Below are 19,399 nucleotides of genomic sequence, written 5' to 3' on the forward strand. Positions count from 1 at the left end.
TCCACATCTGAAAAGAAGCAGATAAGATATACAACAGCCAGAAGCCGTTCAGCCAGGGCTCACAAAGTCCCTTCTAGGGAGAGGCCCATCCAACGGAGGAAGAAGAAGCCACCTGGGAAAACTGAGGTCACGTACAACCTTGGGCAACAGCAAAGGGATATTATATATATATATATATATTTTACAGACCCCTCACATCCTGGACATAAACTGTTTCAACTCCTTCCCTCAAAACGACGCTATAGAGCCCTGCACACCAGAACAACTAGACACAAGGGGAGTTTCCCCCGAATGCCATCACTCTGCTAAAACAAATAATTCCCTCAACACTGTCCAACTATTTACAAAGTCTGCACTACTATTACTATTAATCTTCTCATCACTCACCCCTCCCCTCCCACTTGTGACTGTATGACTGTAAGTTTGTCGCTTGTATCCCTAGGATTTATATGGACTGTTTCCTAGTAGGATGTGATTGCTTATTGTACCCTCTGACTATCATTAAGTGTTGGACCTGATGATTCTTGACGAATGTATCTTTTCTTTTATGTACACTGAGAGCATCTGCACCAAGACAAATTCCTTGTGTGTCCAATCACACTTAGCCAATAATTCTATTCTATTCTAATTCTATTCTTATTGTACCCTATGACTATCATTAAGTGTTTTACCTGATGATTCTTGACTCTTGATGAATGTATCTTTTCTTTTATGTACACTGAGAGCATCTGCACCAAGACAAATTCCTTGTGTGTCCAATCACACTTAGCCAATAATTCTATTCTATTCTAATTCTATTCTTATTGTACCCTATGACTATCATTAAGTGTTTTACCTGATGATTCTTGACTCTTGATGAATGTATCTTTTCTTTTATGTACACTGAGAGCATCTGCACCAAGACAAATTCCTTGTGTGTCCAATCACACTTAGCCAATAATTCTATTCTATTCTAATTCTATTCTTATTGTACCCTATGACTATCATTAAGTGTTGTACCTTATGATTCTTGATGAATACATCTTTGATGTACACTGCGAGCATTTGCAGCAAGACAAATTCCTTGTGTGTCCAATCACACTTGGCCAATAAAAAAGAATTCAATTCAATTCAATTCAATTCAATTCTATTCTATTCTATACTATTCCATTCCATTCCATTCCATTCTTTAATTCTATTCCACTATATTCTATTCTATTCTAGTATTTAATTCTATTCTGTTCTGTTCTATTCTACTCTATTCTTCATTCCTATCCTATCCCATCCTATCCCATTCTTTAATTCTATTCCACTCTATTCTATAGAAATAAAATAAACAAATAAATAAACCTACCCCTGCCGGTCTAAAAATCTGAAGGCTTCTCTCTTGGCTCCGGGATAATTTATAATTTTACAGCATCGGCGCCAACAGCTGCAGAAGCTGCCAAAGGATAAGTCCTCTCTACCTGCTACGGTTCTTCACCAGCCAACTGCAGGCGGTCCTCCACTTACAACGCTTTGTTTAGAGACATTTCAGAGGTATGACAGCATTGGGAGGAGGAAGTGGCTTGTGCCCGTTTTTCACCCAGACGGACGTTGCAGTGTCCCCATGGTCACATGATCAAAGAATGTTTTTTTATTGGGAATATTATAAAAAAAACATAATAAGGAAGAGTTTGTACTGGATAAGACATGTCATCACTGTTGCAAGAATGGTATTTTCCCAGAAGTGGAAGGAGAAAGAAATCCCTAGTGAAGATGAAGCAATAAACAAAATTCTGGTATGCGCTGAAATGGAAAGGCTAACCGTAGAGATGAAAAATAAGGATCAGTTGGAATATTACATAATTTGGAATAGATTTTATCATTAGTGGGGTCCGAAAGGAAAGATCTAAGATGGAAATGAGTTGTTGAGAGGATATCTGAAACTGTGATGACCCGGCGTATAACACAAACGTAACAACATCCAAAACATACATAAATGTCCTTTAATGCCTCCAACTTGGCCCCACTGTTCAATAATTCTCAGTTGGAGATAAAACATACTCAAAAATAGTCTTCAAAAGAAAGCAATACAGTCCGAATTTAATGAGCAGATAAAGGCAAAATAAAAAAAACCAAACAAACTACAATGAAGGAATTTCCACAACTTGGACCAGGAGAAGTAATTACCAACTTCAAGGAGATAACAAGGAAGTCTGTTGGAAGGACGCCAACCAAGATAACTTCAGCCCAGAATAAAACACGCTTTGCTTCTGGCAACGCTGTGTTTTAACCATCTCTCTTATATACTATTCTCCCTAGCTGCAATCAGTGAGGGGGATCATGGCCACTTCCTCTCTCATAAGCCAAGTTGTTCCCTTCTCCGTTCCTCCCTGCATGTCCTAGGATGAAGAGGGGATGGGCCTGGTTCTTCCTCTGACTGCTCAGCCGACCTCTGCCCTTCCTCAGCCTCCTCCACAACCTCCGGAGCCACACCTCCACTCCCTGTTGGCTGCTCCTCCTCTCCCTCAGAGTCCAACTCTACCAAGGGCATGAGACTAAAATAACACTAAGGGTGTTGGAGGATGTAATTAAAGATGAATAAATGTGTATTTCTCTATATATTTGTTTTCGTAGGTTTGTTTCCGTAGATTTTCACGGGCATAGGTATGTAGGTCTAGGTGTGTTCGGTCTCTTCCCGTGTAAGATTAAGAGTATCTTGGTGACATTAAGAGTATCTTGGAGACATATATATATATGTATGTACAACATATATATGTATGTATGTATGTATGTATGTTTTATATATATATATATATATATATATATATATATATATATATATATATATATATACATACAAATGTATATAAGATCTATATTGTATTACACTAGAATGATGACCAAAAGTTATGTCAGAAGGACTCCACCACGTTCAATGTTTTTAAATGTTATGTTTAATAAAAAAAAATTTTTAAAAGAAAGAAAATAAAAATACGTAGACATTATTGAGTTCAAATAGAGCTTTAAAAAAATCAAAAGAGTAAGTATTCCTACCTATGCAAAGTAGAAATAATTTTGTCTTTGTCTTGGGCTTTGTGAGTTATCACAAGGAAGCACCCAACCAAAGTAAAAGCATAGACAACCATAAAGAATTCCTTTTTATGATAAAAGTGGCCTGCATGTGAGCATTTCAGCTACATCAAAGCTTTCCCTCTCCTGAAGATTGGTTTTGGGTGTTGTTGTTTTTTAACAATCAAGGAGACTGGATTGATTTTTTTAAAAATCCATTTTTAGTTCAAACACAGATGAGTTTGAAAGACAGATGGGCAGGCTGTTCAAAGACATCTCAGCTGACTTCACAACCTTTCACGCTTCCATGGGACTTAAAATTGACCTGATTGTGGCCATGTTTCTTTCAAGGACAATCTTGACACCTGGATCCTAAGAAGGAACAGGACATCTACGTCTTTGAATAGGACCATTTCGAAATTCTGAGGCCGTCAGCTTGATTGGAAAATCGAAAACCAACCCAGAACAGAGAGCAATGGAAAGCAACTTCCATGTTGTTGTTGGAAAAAAAAAAAAACCTCATATAGATCAGGCCACCGAGCCTGTTGGATTTTATGGGCGTGGTTTCTAATTCCAGCATATAGAACAAGTAGTCAAATGTTTATTTCCCTTATTTCCCGCTAAACACCACTTACCCCTCTTATGCATAAAAATGAAGAGATCGTCCAGGAATTTCTTCCGTTCGGGGTCACTATCCAATTCATACAACTGTGGAAAGGAAGCAGGCACAATTTTAACCTAGCTTGAGAGTGCAGACAAGGAAACGAGATTTCACAGGCATATTCAAGCGAGCGGAAAACCACAATTCATCTCAGATTGGAAGTCTCCCCCAGCCCGCACCCCAAAAAAGCAAAACAACAACAGCACAAAAAGACTTGTGTTGCTTCTGTTCAATGCAGCCTTGGGGGAAAAAAATAAATAAAAAAATAAAACCAGGTTGGTGACGCAGGCAGCTTGCATTCCGGTCACTGATTAGATGGATCTGGAAACGCAAGTCCTCGGAGGCTAATGTTGTGGCAGGTATCAATTTTCTAAAATGGATGTGAGGATTGGAGGAGGAGGAGGAGGAGGAGGAGGTGGTGGCTGGAAAGAAAACAAATGGCTTAATCTAAGTGTTTCGCAGCCTTGGCCATTTTAAAATGCGCGGACCTCAACTCCCAGAATTCCCCGGGAGTTGAAGTCCGCGCATTTTAAAATGGCCAAGATGGAGAAACACTTTCCTAAACAATCTGAGACAAACCTTTCAAGGACTAAGGGCTATCCAGATCAATGACCTCTCCACCACAAAGCTTCGTTTTACTACATCGATCCCTGTGGATTGGAAGCCCGGATTATGATGAAGAGGTACTAAAAATTACAACCCCAAGACATCTAGGCAAGGGATGATCGGGCAGTCAAGCCAGATCAAGAAAACTACAAGAAGCTGATTTGGAAAGGAATGCAAACCTCCTCTTAACAAACTTCACTTTCCTTTTAGAATGGTTTAGGTTGCAGAGTCAGCCCAAGCAAGTTTTCGTCAACAGCAAGGTTTCTCTAGCCGAAAACAGCTCAAGCCGCCATTTCCACCCCAGATGCAAATCAAGAATCAAGGCTTAGGTTGTTGCACCGACCTTGGCAAAGTCGCGGGACACTTCTTTCCCTCTGCTACTGTCGGCTTCTTCGCTCCAAGTTAAGTTCCCGTTCTGAAGAGGGAGAAAACCAAAAGGAGACAGGAATTAAACAAAAAAAAGCAGGTCTCTGTGGAGGTTCCATCCTTGCAAGGTGGCTAAAATGAGGACCCAGATTGTTGGGCGCAACAAACTGCTTAGACAGGGCTGGAAAAAGAATTATAAAACAGTATAAACAACAGTATAAACAAGTCTAAAGTGCTACTGCTATTTTTTCCTTCCTTCCTTCCAGAATACAGTATTGCAAGCAAACTCTGCCCACTGCCCTCAGTTCAATCCTGACCGGCTCTAGGTTAACTCAGCCTTCCCTCCTTCTGAGGTCGGTAAAATGAGGACCCTGATTGTTGGGGGCAAGAGGCTGACTCTGTAAACCACTTAAGAGAGGGCTGCAAACCACTGTGAAGCGGTATATAAGTCTAAGTGCTGTTCCTATTCTCAACCATCCAGGTCATGGCTGTCTCCCAAAGGTGTTTTCCAAAAGGCAACTAGACTTTTTTGGGTCGTTCCCCCACGCCCCCGGTGAAAATGTTTTGCTTCTCGTCCAAGAAGCTTCTTCAGTTCTAACTGAATTCTGACCATTAGGTCGGAACTGAAGAGGCTTCTGGGATGAGAAGCTAAAGAAGTCCACTTGCCTTTTGAAGAAGCACCTTCGGGACAAAAGAATCGAAGTTGAACACAGAGTCCCCTGTTACGGAACATGAATCCTGGATTTCGCGGGCTTAAGGCAGGGGTGGAGAACGATGGACCTTTTGTGACTTGTGGATTTCAACTCCCAGAATTCTGTGCTGGCTCAGGAATTCTGGGAGTTGAAGTCCACAAGCCATAAAGGCGCCATGTTTCCCACCTCTGGTTTAACACAATGGCTTTCCATTTTTTCTTCAGCACGGGCCCCCTTTAAAATACTTTTTGTGGCCAGAGACCAAGGCCACAGACCCCCAAGGCTCAACATTTTTTCAAGCCTTCCTGGCCCCCTCATGACATCATGCCCCCCCAAGGGTCCATGGACCGCAGGTTGAGAACTACTGATTTAAGAGTTTCTACTCTCCCAGGGATTTCTATCCCAGCCCAAGCAGCGGGTCACACCAGAAGGCTGCAGAAGACGACTATCTAGTGATCTATTATCATAATCTAAATAATAATTAATAATCTAAAGGGTATCTTTCTAATGATTGTGGGAATGGAAGGAGGGCTACTGCAGCTACCCCAAATGCAAACATTGCGATGCAAAAATGCCCGGGCAACAGTCAAAAAAGGCGACACTGATAAGGTCAAATGCCAGGGGATATATGTGTGTGTGTGTGTGTGTTTGTGTGTGTGTGTGTGTGAGAGAGAGAGACCTACCATCTGGTGGTAGGCACACAGGATCTTAAAAATCAGAATGAAAAGCCGCTGAATTCAGGGAGAGATCTTCTGCAAACGAAAACAGGGTGTTTTTTTAAAAAAAAATTTTTTTAAGCCACTTTAATGCCTATAGTTTAGCGTCATCTGGCACTGACACACACATGGAATTACCAAGTTGAATAGCTCGGAGACGGGTGGTATGACACACACACACACACACACACACACAACCAATCTTTTGAATGGCACAGGTTGCCTTTTCAAGCCTGTTGGTTTTATTTGAGCCAGCAATGCGGGGCTGAAAAGTCAATTATCCAGGGAGGCCCATCAGCCCAGATATATTTAATGGAGGATTATGGCTTGCTTCTGTTATGTCAGCTGTTTGTTACAGCTGTTGCCTCTCTCCTGAGCCAACTTCAAAAAGAGCTACAGATGCCAATCTTGCCTGGACAAGCAGGAGAGGTAAAAGGTTCTCCGCGCAAGCCAAATTGGACGCTCACAATACCGCCCAACCGACTTCCCCAAATGCAAGTTAGCATCCCGAGAGGAGCACAATTGGTCCTTGACTTAGGACAGTTGGTTTAGGGAGAGTTTGAAGTTACGATGATGCTGAAAAAAAAAAAGTGACTTAGTTGTTGGGGTTTGCCGGCAGCCTGTTCTGAACCCAAACCCGATTCCAAGGAAGCAAGCACAAGACAAAGGTAACAGCACAACCTTTGAATGTTGCTTTACGAATCCCATTCCTTCACGGGTAAAAGGCTGCTTCAAAACAATTAGCTCTGATAAGGAAGAGCCTCCGGAGCCTGGCAGCAGCGAGGAAGAGGACCCAAGGGAGCCTGTTCCCAGTGTGCGTATGCACAGAGCTGCTAGAAGGCGAGAGCAGCTGAGACAAAAGGGGCGACTCGGGAGGTGATTGCCCCTCCCATTAAGGAATAAAGGACAGGCAAAGATGATGAAAACTTTGCGGGAAGCAAAGTCGTTCATTCAGTTCAGATTAATTCTTGAAGCTCTTTGTACTTCATTTGACACTTCTGTTATTGGCAGCGCTTCACAGGAAAGAAAGGTGGGTGCTTATCTTGAGGAACTGTTTGAGATTGATTACCGGCTGGGAATGAAAAATAATTCCCAGTGTTGCAATAAAATAAGACTTGTTTTTTAAAATAAGCGTGTGCGTAGTCTCGGAAGCCTTGGTCAGAACACTAAGGGCCATTTTTCAGACTTACGACTGCATCCCCATAGTCAGGTGGTCAAAATTCAGGTGCTTGCCAACTGACTCATATTTACGACGGTTGCTGTGTCCTGGGGATCATGTGATCCTCTTTTGCGACCTGCTAATAAGCAAAGTCAATGGGGAAGCCAGATTCACTTAACAATTGCAGTGGCAAGAAAGGTTCTAAAATGGGGCGAAGCTCACTTAACAACTGTCTTGCTTAGCAACGGAAATCTGTGGTCATAAGTGGAGGACTACCTGAATAGATCCGCTCCCACCAGCCACCTGATCGTTGAAAGCTAGCTATGAGGTACAGAACAATGGAATGAGCTGCATCATTTGGAACTGGGATAGAATTAAAAGGAACATTTTCTTCCTTCATTAAGACAAAATGAATTCTTCCCTTATGAAACCCCTCATTTCGTGATTTAATTTTTCCTATTTAAAAATCCCACAATATTAACATGTACATTTCTGGGACTGTTTTTTTTTTAAAATGCACCCAAGACACGGGAAAATATTTATCTTTTATTGTATATAATAGCTTGCAACCGGTGCACTTATTAAAGCAGCAAATTTCAAATGTTTATGATTAGGAAATAAACACCGGTTGCTGTTGATATCTTAAAACAGGGCAAAAACATTTCTCCAGTGACCAGCCTTCCTAAGAGAAAAATCAGCTCTGCCTTTATCTTCAAGGAAGTGGCTATGCCTAGCATGGTGTGTGTGTGTGTGTGTGTGTGTGTGTGTGTGTGTGTGTGTGTAAAAAAAACCAAAACAACGATCAATTTTTACAATGTTCCTCTTTGCCACGGCAAATGAATAGGCTTTGCGCTGTGGGACAAAAAATGGGAATTGTCTAGTCAGTAATTCCGAATAATTGTTTCAAGGCTTTACTGCATTTATTTTCAAATAGCTTTAAGCGTGACCACAACCAGTTAGGAGTTGTTTTGTTAATAACAGAGGGTTTTCTTAAGAGACCTTGGGAGTCTTCTAGTCCAACCCTCTTTGGCTCAAGGAGGAGAACCTATACCATTCTGGATAAATGGCCGTCCAATCTCTTCTTGAAAGAGATCTATAAATGGCAATGCAGAGGGAACGTTTAGTCAAAACTGCCGATTTAAACCAAATCAGCCTATTTTTTTTAATGATGGTGGAAATTCCAATACAGTAAAGAATTACAGCATTTCCTCTTCTCCAGAGCTGGCAGAAGAATTAATTTACATCCCCTTAGCATCAGTCAGTGATGAACATTTCTTTCCTGCACAGCTTTTTTTTAAAAAATATTTATTCTAGCTGTTTTATTCCTTCCTTAAACAACCAAACCAAACCAAACAAGTTTTGTTGGAATTCCTTTTCTGTCCCCCCGCCCCCCTTTCTATCCCTTGGTGGTCTTTAGACCAGGGGTATCCAACCTGGGTCATTTAAAGACTTGTAGACTTCAACTCTCAGCATTCACACTGGCTGGGGAATTCTGGGAGTGGAAGTCCACAGGTCTCAAAGCTGCCAACGCTGGAGACCAATGCCATAGACCAGAGGTCTCCAAACTTGGTAACTTTTAAGACTTGTGGACTTCCAACTCCCAGAATTCCCCAGCCAGCATGAATTCTGGGAGTGGAAGTCCACAGGTCTTCAAAGCTGCCAAGTTTGGGGGCTCCTGCCGTTGACCATTGGCCCCCAATCTTCTGGGCGCCAAGGACCGGTTCTGTGGAGAGGGGGGTTTCTGCAGACCGAAAGAGGCATGGTTTCACGCACCACCTGTGACTTGCATGCGCTTCGCTCATTTGCGTGGCCCGGTTCCTGGCGTGTTGCGGACCGGTGCCGATCCTCCACCTGCTATAGACTTTACTATTTACTGTAGACAAGCTGTTCGTCGTAGGCTTCCTGGGATTTTGAACGGACACCCCAACACAGACTATATATTTATTGTATGGCGTCTCTGATGGAAACTGGATAGAATTCATTCATGCATGTGAGGGCAGGCAAACGCTCTTTAAAAGGACAGACGACTCCAAATAAGGATTTGGAAGTAGTGTTGTTCTACAGGGGAGGGGAATTAAATCCTTCAGGCATCTCCTAAGCTGCTGGCAACATCCCCCTTCCAACTAGCACCTTTCAGTTAACTATCCCAGCATGTCGGCCCCTCCTTCCCCAGAGCAGGCCAGCCCGATTTTACAGAAGCAATTAAGAGAGGCAGCTATTTTAGGATTACTCTCAAGCCACCTGGAGTATCTTATTAGAGTGGAATTCAGAGGTCCAAAAACAATTGCACTCTCTCTCTCTCTCTCTCTCTCTTTCTCTCTCCCCCTCTGGCCTCCGTTTGCAAAAAGCCTGTGAAAAACCTTTCCTTGAGGGCAGCACTAGAAATTCCTAACGTGATTGTGAGCCCCCTGCCACTCCTCCTCCGATGATTTTGGAATTTGACAAAAGGAAAAACAGCCACCGCCACCACCTGCCAATCATTTTGAAGGCCTGCGCTTGGAGAAGAGGATGTTTTAATACCGACACAGATGGCGAATCTCACGGTGGATTGTCACCCAACGCCTCAGCCTTTATCGGGACTTTATTCTCATTGCAAAAAGTTTTTTGGAGTGTGTGTGTGTGACAAACAAGCAAGAAACAAACAAACAAAAAACAAACAAACAAAGGCTGATGTGTGGAACACCCAAAGGTGATTTTTTTTTGCCTCAAAAAGGCAACTGGGCTTTCTTTTTATTCTCTGAAGAGGTTTCGCTTCTCTTCCAAGAAGCTTCCTCAGTTCTGACTCAGTCATCGGTCAGAACTGGAGAAGCTTCTCGGACGAGAAGCAAAACTTCTTCAAAGAATAACAAGAAAGTCCAGTTGCTTCTTGAAAAAAAAGAAGAAGAAAGCACACCTTTCGGACAACCGTGACCTGGATGTGACGGAGGATCTCTCTAATTGTGTGGGACGGACTTCTCAATACAACAGGTTGCTACAAAAAGGCGGTCCTGTCTGTTGGGTCCTAGTTGGTGTTGGTATGGGTGGCTTACACACAACTCCTCCACAACACAGTTTGGACGGCATGACTGCAAAGCTAGAGGTCATTTCATTGATTCACACACTTTCCCACTTTAAGGGTTGCCAGTCAAAATCATCCAGAGGCTGGGAATATTTCTTGCTAGTCAATCAGCTCATTATCTAGGACAGGCCCTCCCAAAACTTGGCAACTTGTGGACTTCAACTCCCAGAATTCTCCAGCCAGCATGAATTCTGGGAGTTGAAGTCCACAGGTCTTAAAGTTGCCATGTTTGGAGAGCTCTGATCCAGGGACTATTTCAGGATTCTGTCCTTGGCATCCAGATGGAATAGGGGAAAATAAAATCTCAATTAAGCCAGTTTTTTTTTTCAATGGTGTCTTTTAACTCAACGGCAGATACTCAGTGATGAATAAACAACTATCCAGTACAGATAGACCTTGATTTACAACAGTTCATTTACTGATCGTTCAAAGTTACAACGGCACGGACTTATGACTGTTTTTTCACACGACCGTTGCGGCCTCTCCGTGGTCACATGACCAAAATTGTGGCGCTTGGCAACTGGCTCACACTTATGACGGCTGCAGGGTGCTGGGGCACACGTGTTCCACATTTGTGACCTTCTGACAAAGTCAACAACCCTATTTCTAACTCGAATGCAATGATTTGCTTAACAACAGTGGCAAAGGAAGCCGTAAAACGGGGCAATGCTCATTTATCAAATGTTTCACTCAGCAACATCAATTTTGGGGCTAATAATTGGGGCCGTAATGCGAGGACTACCTGTACAGGCAGGGAGAAAGAAATCTCAACCCGAATGATTTATTTATTTTATTTTAATCTAATTTCTTACTTTGTTTAACGACCGCCATCAAGATTTTTCTTCTTCCTTATCCCCTTATTTCCTATCGCTCTTACAGCCTTTTGTGGCTTAAATCGGCATGAATTTGGGAAGTGCTAAGAAGGGGAGAAAAGCAACTAAATTGACTTTTCTTTTGAGGGTTGGCCAGCCCCCCCTGAGAGACAGCCAAAGCTTCCTCCGCGTTTGGTGTTGACAATATTCTTGCCGCCCCTCTATCCTAAGCTGAGCCGTCTCTTTTGTCCACAAGGGTGTCGGACAATTAATTGCTTTTGTGGTGGGACGCTGAATGGAACTCAAAAGAGGACAAGCACCCAACAGCCTCCTTCCAACATTCAAGGGGGCTTTGAGATGACTTAAAGGGTTGTTTTTAAAGAAAAAGAAAAAGGAAGGAAGGAAGGAAAGAAAGAAAATGGGGAAGTGAAGAGGAAAATAACAAAAAAACCCAAAACAAAACCCCAAAACAAATGAAACACCGCTCTGAAAGTGTCCATTCCAAATAAAAGTTACGCAGAAAGCCCATTTTTAGATCAACCCACCACTCTGGGTCGATGCAAAACACAAATTTAAGTAGCCCTTGCTTGACAAAGAGAACATTACAAAGGGTAGGGGAAAGATTTAATTTCCCCATCCCCCGCCGTGACACGTTAAAGGGACGAGAGAGCCGCTGCCAGGAACCAAAATAGGAAATCTTGCTTGTCTCATCTTACAAAATGGGTGACTTGACATCCACCCCAATGTCAATCTTGCCTATTAAGAATGGACAGCCACAATCCTGGGTTAGTGGATTGGAGAAGGCGGCCTTTGACTGGACGCTCCTCCAAAGAATTCCTGGCAAGGAATTAAATGATAAGAATGGATTTCAGCGTTCTGGTTTACAACGGTAGACGTGTAAACGATGTAATTTAGTTTATGCGGCACGAAGTGGAGCTTAGTTCTGTAGCACGAGGCTGTATCTCCTGCAACACTGGGACCGTCGGTGAAGTCGACGTTGGGTCGGAGGAGGAGCCGCTGCGGGACGGAGGTGACAGTGGCTCTTAGGGGTTTCAATCGAGTCGATTTAAATCAAGCCGTTTTACTAGTGATTTAAATCGTGATTTAAATCTACCTTGATCAGAAGTATATTCAATTACCCTGCAGTCAACAGTCCCCCCGCAATGCATACGGAAGCTAACTTCTACCAGCCTCTTACAACAAAGCCACTAAAGAAATTCTGGATTCCAGGCCAGATCGTTTTGGTGTCCTAGGTGTGGAATTTGACACCATGCCACAACATGCCTTGGCTTTTACAGCCATTGGGGACCCCACAGAGGAAAAAAGCTCCCCCTTAAAGGCTAAACTGGAAACTTTCTTAGAACAAACGAACGTCTCCCCAAAGTGGCCGTGTGCACTGGAGAGAAGAAGTGAAGAGGCACGCAAACAATCCCAACTGCAAATCCTTTTTTTTTTTTTAAGGGGCAGGAATTTGCAAGTGGGAGGGTGCGGGAAGCAATGTTCATCGTCCTTATTTCCCAGTCATGATGCTGGAGGAATTGAGGAGAGTTCAGGAAGAGGAGAAAGCCGTTCTTTTCATTCAAAAGTCAACCTACCATACTCACAGTGCGGAAAAAAAAGATTATTTCACTTAATGGCTGGGACAGGTAGGTTTCTCCAGGTATTCTGCAGAAGGTATTCTACAGAGTTTGTTTAGTGAACGTTTAAAGTTACTACGGCACTGGGGGTAAAAAGTGACTTATGTCCATTTTTCATGCTTAGCATCTCCCTAGTCACGGGGTTTATATACAGATACTTGACAAACGGATCATATTTATGACAGTCACAGCGCCATTGGGGTCTGTGATGACCCAAGGGGGCGTGACACAAAAATAACGAAGTCACAAAAGTAGAATAAATCCCCTTTCATGCCTCCAACTTGACCCCAATGTCCAATTCTCCTCGGCTGGAGATCAAACTCTTCCAAAAACAGTCTATGAAGTGCGGAAATGCAGTCTGAACCCAAAGTAAAGATAACTAGAAATTTAAAAAAAACCAACATAAAACACACTGAAGTAATTATTAACACGGCAGGCCCGGATGATAAATGGCAGACTTTCAAAGGATAACGCAGCACCCACAGTTAGGAGGACGCCAAAACCCGGGTAAGCTTCCACAAAGATAATGCACGCTTTGCTTCCAGCAAGGTGCTATGTGCAAACACCCCTCTTATATCCTGTTCTCCCAGCTGCAACTAATGAAAGGGATCAGGGCCCTTTTCTCTCCTGTAAGCCAGGTTGCTCCCTTCTCCGTTCCTCCCAGCGTGCCCCATGATGAAGAGGGGGTGGGCCTGGGTCTTCCTCTGCATGCCCAGCCGGACTGTGCCCTTCACAGGATCACATACAGTCACAGGGATTAGATACAGATGCTTGACAAATGGTTCATATTTATGATGGTCAGTGCCGTTGGGGTCCCGAGATTCCCTTGGCATCCTTCTGACGAGCAAACTCAACGGGGGCAGCCGGATTCACTTAAGAACCGTATTAATGGATTCACTTAACATCCCTGTTACTAATTTAACAACGGCAGCAATTCCTTTCAACCAGGGGTGTCCAACCTTGGCCACTTGAAGCCTGAATTCTAGGAGTTGAAGTCAGCCAGGCTTCAAGCGGTCAAGGTTGGAAGACTCTTGCCTTAAACAACGGTAGCAAGAACAGTTGTAAAAATGGGGCAAAAAAACCAAATTTCTCACTTAGCAATATTAGAATTTGGGGCTCGGGGTGGTCGTTAAGCCGAGGACCACCTGTGATTCCTGCTGTGTGTGTGTTTTTTTTTTTTGGCTTCGGTGAAAAGATTCAGAAAGCAAACAGTTTGTTAACTGAAGCTGTTTGTTCCCTTCTCCGACGTAGCCCCACACAGCGCACCGTTGATACACCGGGGGGAGGTATAAATATCCCTTGCGTAAACATCAATTACGGTAACACGAATAAGCTTCCAGTCCTCGAAGCTTATAGCAAACACGCAAAAGGAGAAGGAGATTTTGCAATCCTCTGGCATATTCCTCCACCCCTGCCATCGTGCTGTTAAATAACTAGTTCCTGCAACAAATGTCAAACCACCTAGGCAGGCGGTAGTCTCATTTATCCCATCATTATTCTCATCTTCTCCTTATAGCCCCAAACGTATGTTGCTAAGTGAGAAGTTGTAACTGTGAAAAATGGTCATAAGTCGCTTTTTTCCCCGCGGCGTAGTTAACGAATGGCTGCTAAGCAAACTGTTGTAAGTGGTGGACTGCCTGTACTTCTAAGGCAATTTCTGTTTTTTTTTTAATAGGTACATAATTTTTTTTTTAAAAAAAACCAACCTTGCACATCAATTAATTAATTAATTTTTAAAGGCCAGGTTGGAAAAATGGCTCTTTATAGATTTCTGAAAGGGGAGAAAAGAGCAAAGGGTTAGTAGGCTCAACTCCTCAGGGGCTGCATTCCTGAGCCTGAATGCAGAGCAGAAATTTAATGCAAAAAGCGAGGGGCAAAATATCCTGGAAAGAAAATATATATATATATATATATGAAAGGGCTTTCATATATATATATAATTCCTATATATATATATATATATATATATATATATATATATATATATTTCATATATATATGAAGGAAGCACCCGCTCTCCAAAGGACCAGTTGTGCTCAGCGTCTGAGAGGCTGGGCAGCAAAACGGAGGCGTTGAAATGCTGCGGGAAATAAACAGAAGGAAAAAAGTAGCCAAGTTAACTTTTCTGAAAACAAGCTGTGAAGGAGCCTTCCTTGGATTCACCGGCTTGCCAACTCAGTTGTCTTTTCAACACAGCCTTTTCACCATGGCCCAGGAGATGCTTGCTTAGGTACTTAAGGGAAGCCTCACAACCGCCCCCTCAAAGTCACCCACACAACAGCACTAGACACTGCAAGAAGCAGGACCCAACACCGCACCACAAAAGCGGATGCGATTACGCGCTCAAAAAGCCAGAAAAAGTGCTGTTTGGGGGTTTGTTTTAGTTTTTGTTTTTAAATTTAAATTGCTGTAAGAATCCGACACCATTAGCCCTCGGCCCTTGCACACTTTTGTGCAACGTGCAGGCAGTACACAACCCCGGAGACAGATGGGTGCATCTGTCTCAAGATTCTGGAATTCGGAGCGCCAAAAGGCCTAATTGCACCAAGGACGAGTAAAATACTCCTTCGAGTTGCATCAGTCAGCCTGCTTTTTAATTGCAACACTTCAAAGGTTCTTTGGCCACCAATGAAAGCACAAGGCCCCCATTATTATTCTCAGGCCCGGTTGCCCTGAAGCTGCTGGTGTGAACTGCAAACACAACTTGTGAGGGGGAAACTGGGGGAGGCTTCCTGGGGTCTGTATAAATAGGAAGCCCACTGTCTCTTTTTTTTTTTTTCTACGCGCGTTTCCCTCTTGCTTAATTCACGGGGGTGCAGTCAGGAAGGTTTCTGGCTTTTGCTTCTGCTCGTAAAAATAATAATACGGAAACATGCAAAGGAACTGTTGCTAAGGGGGAAGAAGAAGGGAGGGGAGGGGGAAGAAGAGGAGAAGGGGAGGAAGAGGAGGAGGAAGGGAAGGAAGAGGAGAAAAGGGAGGAGAAGGAAGAGGAGGAAGAGAAGAGGAAGAGAAAAGGAGAAGGGGAGGAGGAGGAGGAAGGGAAGGAAGAGGAGAGAAGGGAGGAGAAGGAGGAGGAGGAGGAGAGGAGGAAGAGAAAAGGAGAAGGGGAGGAAGAGGAGGAGGAAGGGAAGGAAGAGGAGAAAAGGGAGGAGAAGGAAGAGGAGGAAGAGAAGAGGAAGAGAAAAGGAGAAGGGGAGGAGGAGGAGGAAGGGAAGGAAGAGGAGAGAAGGGAGGAGAAGGAAGAGGAGGAGGAGGAGAGGAGGAAGAGAAAAGGAGAAGGGGAGGAAGAGGAGAAAAGGGAGGAGAAGGAAGAGAAGAAGAGGAGGAGAAAAGGAGAAGGGGAGGAGGAGGAGGAGGAAGAGATTTCTTAAAACAAAATTGCTCACTTCCCAGAGCTCACAATTATCAAAGGCTCGACTGCAGTCAAACGTGGATTTATTTAAGGCTTCTGAGCCAGATTCCTGCTTTTTGCCTCCGCAAAGAATCCCACTGAATATCTTCTGGTCCAACTACCTCACAGGGGCCTGGCTTAAAATAAAATAAAATAAAAACAAGGGGACCAACTTCACGCAGGCAGTCCTCATCTTACAACACTTTGCTTAGTGACCGTCCCGAGTTACGATGACACCGGGGAACCGTTTTTCCACACTTTGCGACCGCGGTGGTAACCCCCATGGTCAGGTGATCAAAATTTGGATGCCGGGCAACGGGGCTCAGAGTTACGACAGTTGGCGGTGTCTTGGGGCGATGGGACCCATTTGGAGGGGGCGACCTTTTGGTAAGGCAAAATCCGAGGAAGTCAGACTCTCCTGAACAGCCGTGTCGCTAATTCAACGACCGCGGGCGATTCCCCTTAACGACGGCGGCAAGGACGTTCGCCAAAAAGGAACCAACGTTCCCTTCACTGCGGTCTCGCTTAGCAACGGAAGCGCCGGGCTCAATTACCGGTTGCGAGACGGGAGACTGTTAAGTCAAAAGGGAAGGACAACCGACGCCCAAATACGGCGCAGCACGGCTTTCCCTGCCTAAGGGCCGCATCTCGCACAACGCAGCGCAAGCCACAAGCTTCAACGGCATTTGTGTGTGTGTGTGTGTGTGTGTGCAAAACCTTTGGACTGACCTGCTTGTGCTGCTCCTCCAGCCGCCACGTGGGCCTCCCAGTAGAGGACGCGGAATAGAGCAAGTTGGGGGTTTCTTTCCCCGCTTGGTCCTTTCCCTGGAGGTGCCGCTGGGACCCCGCCAGGCCTTGGAGGGGCTTAGAAGACGGGGTCACTCTTTGGTTGTGGGAAACCGCTTTGGAAGCGTGAAAGTACTTGAGAGCCGAGCGGGCATCCTGGCCGCTTCTGGGGGCATTGTCCTCCAGGTCCCCGTCTTCCGAATCTTCCTCCCCTTCTTCTTCTTCCTCCTCCTCCTCCTCTTCCTCCTCCTCCTCCTCTTCCGAGTTCAGAGCGCTCTGATCAAAGGTCCGAGGAGCCCCCAAGAGGGGGGCCATTCTAGCGGAAGGCCCGAGGAGGGGCCCGGCGGAGGCTTTGCCGGGCGGGGAGGCCAGGCTGGCTTGCTGGAGCGTCCCCTGCGGAGGGAAGGGCAGTGGAGGGTCCCTCATCGGCCTCGGGGGCCGGTCTCGGGACTCCATGGGGAGAGGGGCCGCCTGCTGCTGCTGCTGCTGTTGCTGCTGCTGCTGCTTCTGCAGCTGTTCCACGACGGCCTCCAGCTTCATCCTGCGCTTCTCATGGCTGGGCGGAGAAAGGAGTTCGGGGGGACGCGGCTCCAGGCGAAGCCTTCGCGGGATCTGAAAAACACAAACGAAGAGGCCGAGGTCAGAGGTGGGAGCCGGCCGGTTCCGAAGCCGCGGTTCGGAGAACCAGAAAATCCCCACCTCCTACTGGCCCCGCCAACCCCATCTCTTCTCCGCCTACCATTGAGTCCCGGCTGATCGGCTGGGCCTTCTTCGGTTGCCCTGCCCAGGAGAACGGAGCTGGAAAGCAGGTTGGCGGGGTGGGGAGGGAAGGGGGATTTTGCAGGATCCTTCCCCTGCCACGCCCACCGAGCCACGCCCACCGAGCCACACCCACAGAACCAGTACAAAAACATTTGAACCCCACAACTGGACAGAATAGAATAGAAATAAAATACAACAGAATAGAATAAGGAATAAGAGTAGAGTAGAACTAGAATAGAATAGAGTTTTGGCCTCTGCTCCAGTGGATGCCCCTGCAATCAAATGACAGTACCATCTTTAACAGGAAATTAGAATAGCAGAGTTGGAAGGCACCCTGGAGGTCTTCTAGTCCAACCCCCTGCTTAGGCAGGAAACCCTACACCACTTCAGACAAATAGTTATCCAATCGCTTCTTAAAAACTTCCAACTTCCGGACACCAATCATTGCTGTGCTATCCTTCCCTTTCTCTTCCCTCCAAACAGATGTGGAATTCAGCCGGTTCTGACCAGTTCTAGAGAACCGGTAGCGGAAATTTTGAGCGGTTCCGAGAACCGGCAAATGCCACCTCTGACTAGCCCCGCCTCCTTCTCTTCTCCGCCTCCCATTGAGTCCCAGCTGATCGGCTGGGCCTTCTTCAGTTGCCCTGCACAGGAGAACGGAGCTGGAAAGCAGGTTAGTGGGGTGGGGAGGGAAGGGGGATTTTGCAGTAACCTTCCCCTGCCACGCCCACCAAGCCAAGCCACGCCCACGGAACTGATTGTAAAAAAAATTTTTAAATCCCACCGCTAGCCTGGATAATGACTTTTCCCTCCACCCTGCTTCCAAGGAGCTGCAAAATGAAACTGGACTGGGGAAAAGAACCATGCACAATTCCATGTTTGTTTGTTTTTTGCCTTTATGGAATTCCAGATTTCTTTGAAAAGCAATGACTTCCTTGTAGTAAATTAAAACACACACACACACACACAACCCACCCCAAATCAGTATCGGAAATAATTTTATCGTATGGGGGCACCAGACACTAGGAAGACACATTAACTCGGTTAAACAAACAGTATGACTTTTATTGTTATTCATATTAACGCAATGAATATTGTTGTAAACACCGGGATTATTTCCTGAAACGATTTGTACCCAGGCCACACGCTGTTCAATCGAAATTGGAATTTTCACATGTTATAAAGTATTACAAAAAAAAAAATAACTTTATCGTATGGGGGCACTAGACACTTTCTCGTCCTGCCATATTGTCTTTGAAAAGGTCTGTTCCTGCATAAAGAGAGCAAAATAGGATTACAGCTCCAGGGAAGGGGAGAAGGAAGAAAAAAAAAACAACAACCCTTGCAATGTCCACCAATTGTTGTTCTGGCATTACAGTTTAAGAAAGGCATGCAGAAAGATCCTTTATTCAGAAATGTGTAGAGCCAACTTAGCTCCTCCGTCGCTATATGCTGCTCTCATTCCAGGGTTAGGGTAAAAACGAGAGATGGAGAGAGGCTGAATGCACGCAGAAGTATTCAGCAAACCCAAGAAGCCGATGCAACTGAAAAACTGACAAGCTAGTCCTCAAGTTACAACAGCTTGTTTAGCGACCGTTCAAAGGTACAAGGGCGCTGGGGAAAAAAGGGACTTAGGACCGGTTTTCACACTTACGTCCATTGCAGTGTCCTGGGTTCGTAGGAACCCCTTTTGCGTCCTTCTGACGAGCAAGTCGACGGG

The 19,399-nt window shown here is 44.8% G+C and overlaps 1 protein-coding gene across 2 annotated transcripts in view; it reads right to left on the reverse strand.

The window, feature by feature from the left end:
* Positions 1-19,399, reverse strand: part of ARID3B (AT-rich interaction domain 3B) — a 39,986-nt gene that overhangs the window by 15,366 nt on the left and 5,221 nt on the right. For both annotated transcript variants that reach the window (XM_087941538.1, XM_087941537.1), the window contains exons 2-4: positions 16,861-17,529; positions 4,644-4,715; positions 3,669-3,741 (exon numbers count right to left, since the gene is read on the reverse strand). In XM_087941538.1, coding sequence (XP_087797664.1) covers positions 3,669-3,741; positions 4,644-4,715; positions 16,861-17,457 — 742 coding nt within the window. In that variant the 5' untranslated portion in view covers positions 17,458-17,529. The remainder of the gene's footprint in view (positions 1-3,668; positions 3,742-4,643; positions 4,716-16,860; positions 17,530-19,399) is intronic.

The sequence above is a fragment of the Pseudonaja textilis genome, chromosome 13, assembly GCF_049901715.1.
Source record: "Pseudonaja textilis isolate UNSWEBS1 chromosome 13, rPseTex1.2, whole genome shotgun sequence".
Classification (NCBI taxonomy): Eukaryota; Metazoa; Chordata; class Lepidosauria; order Squamata; family Elapidae; genus Pseudonaja; species Pseudonaja textilis.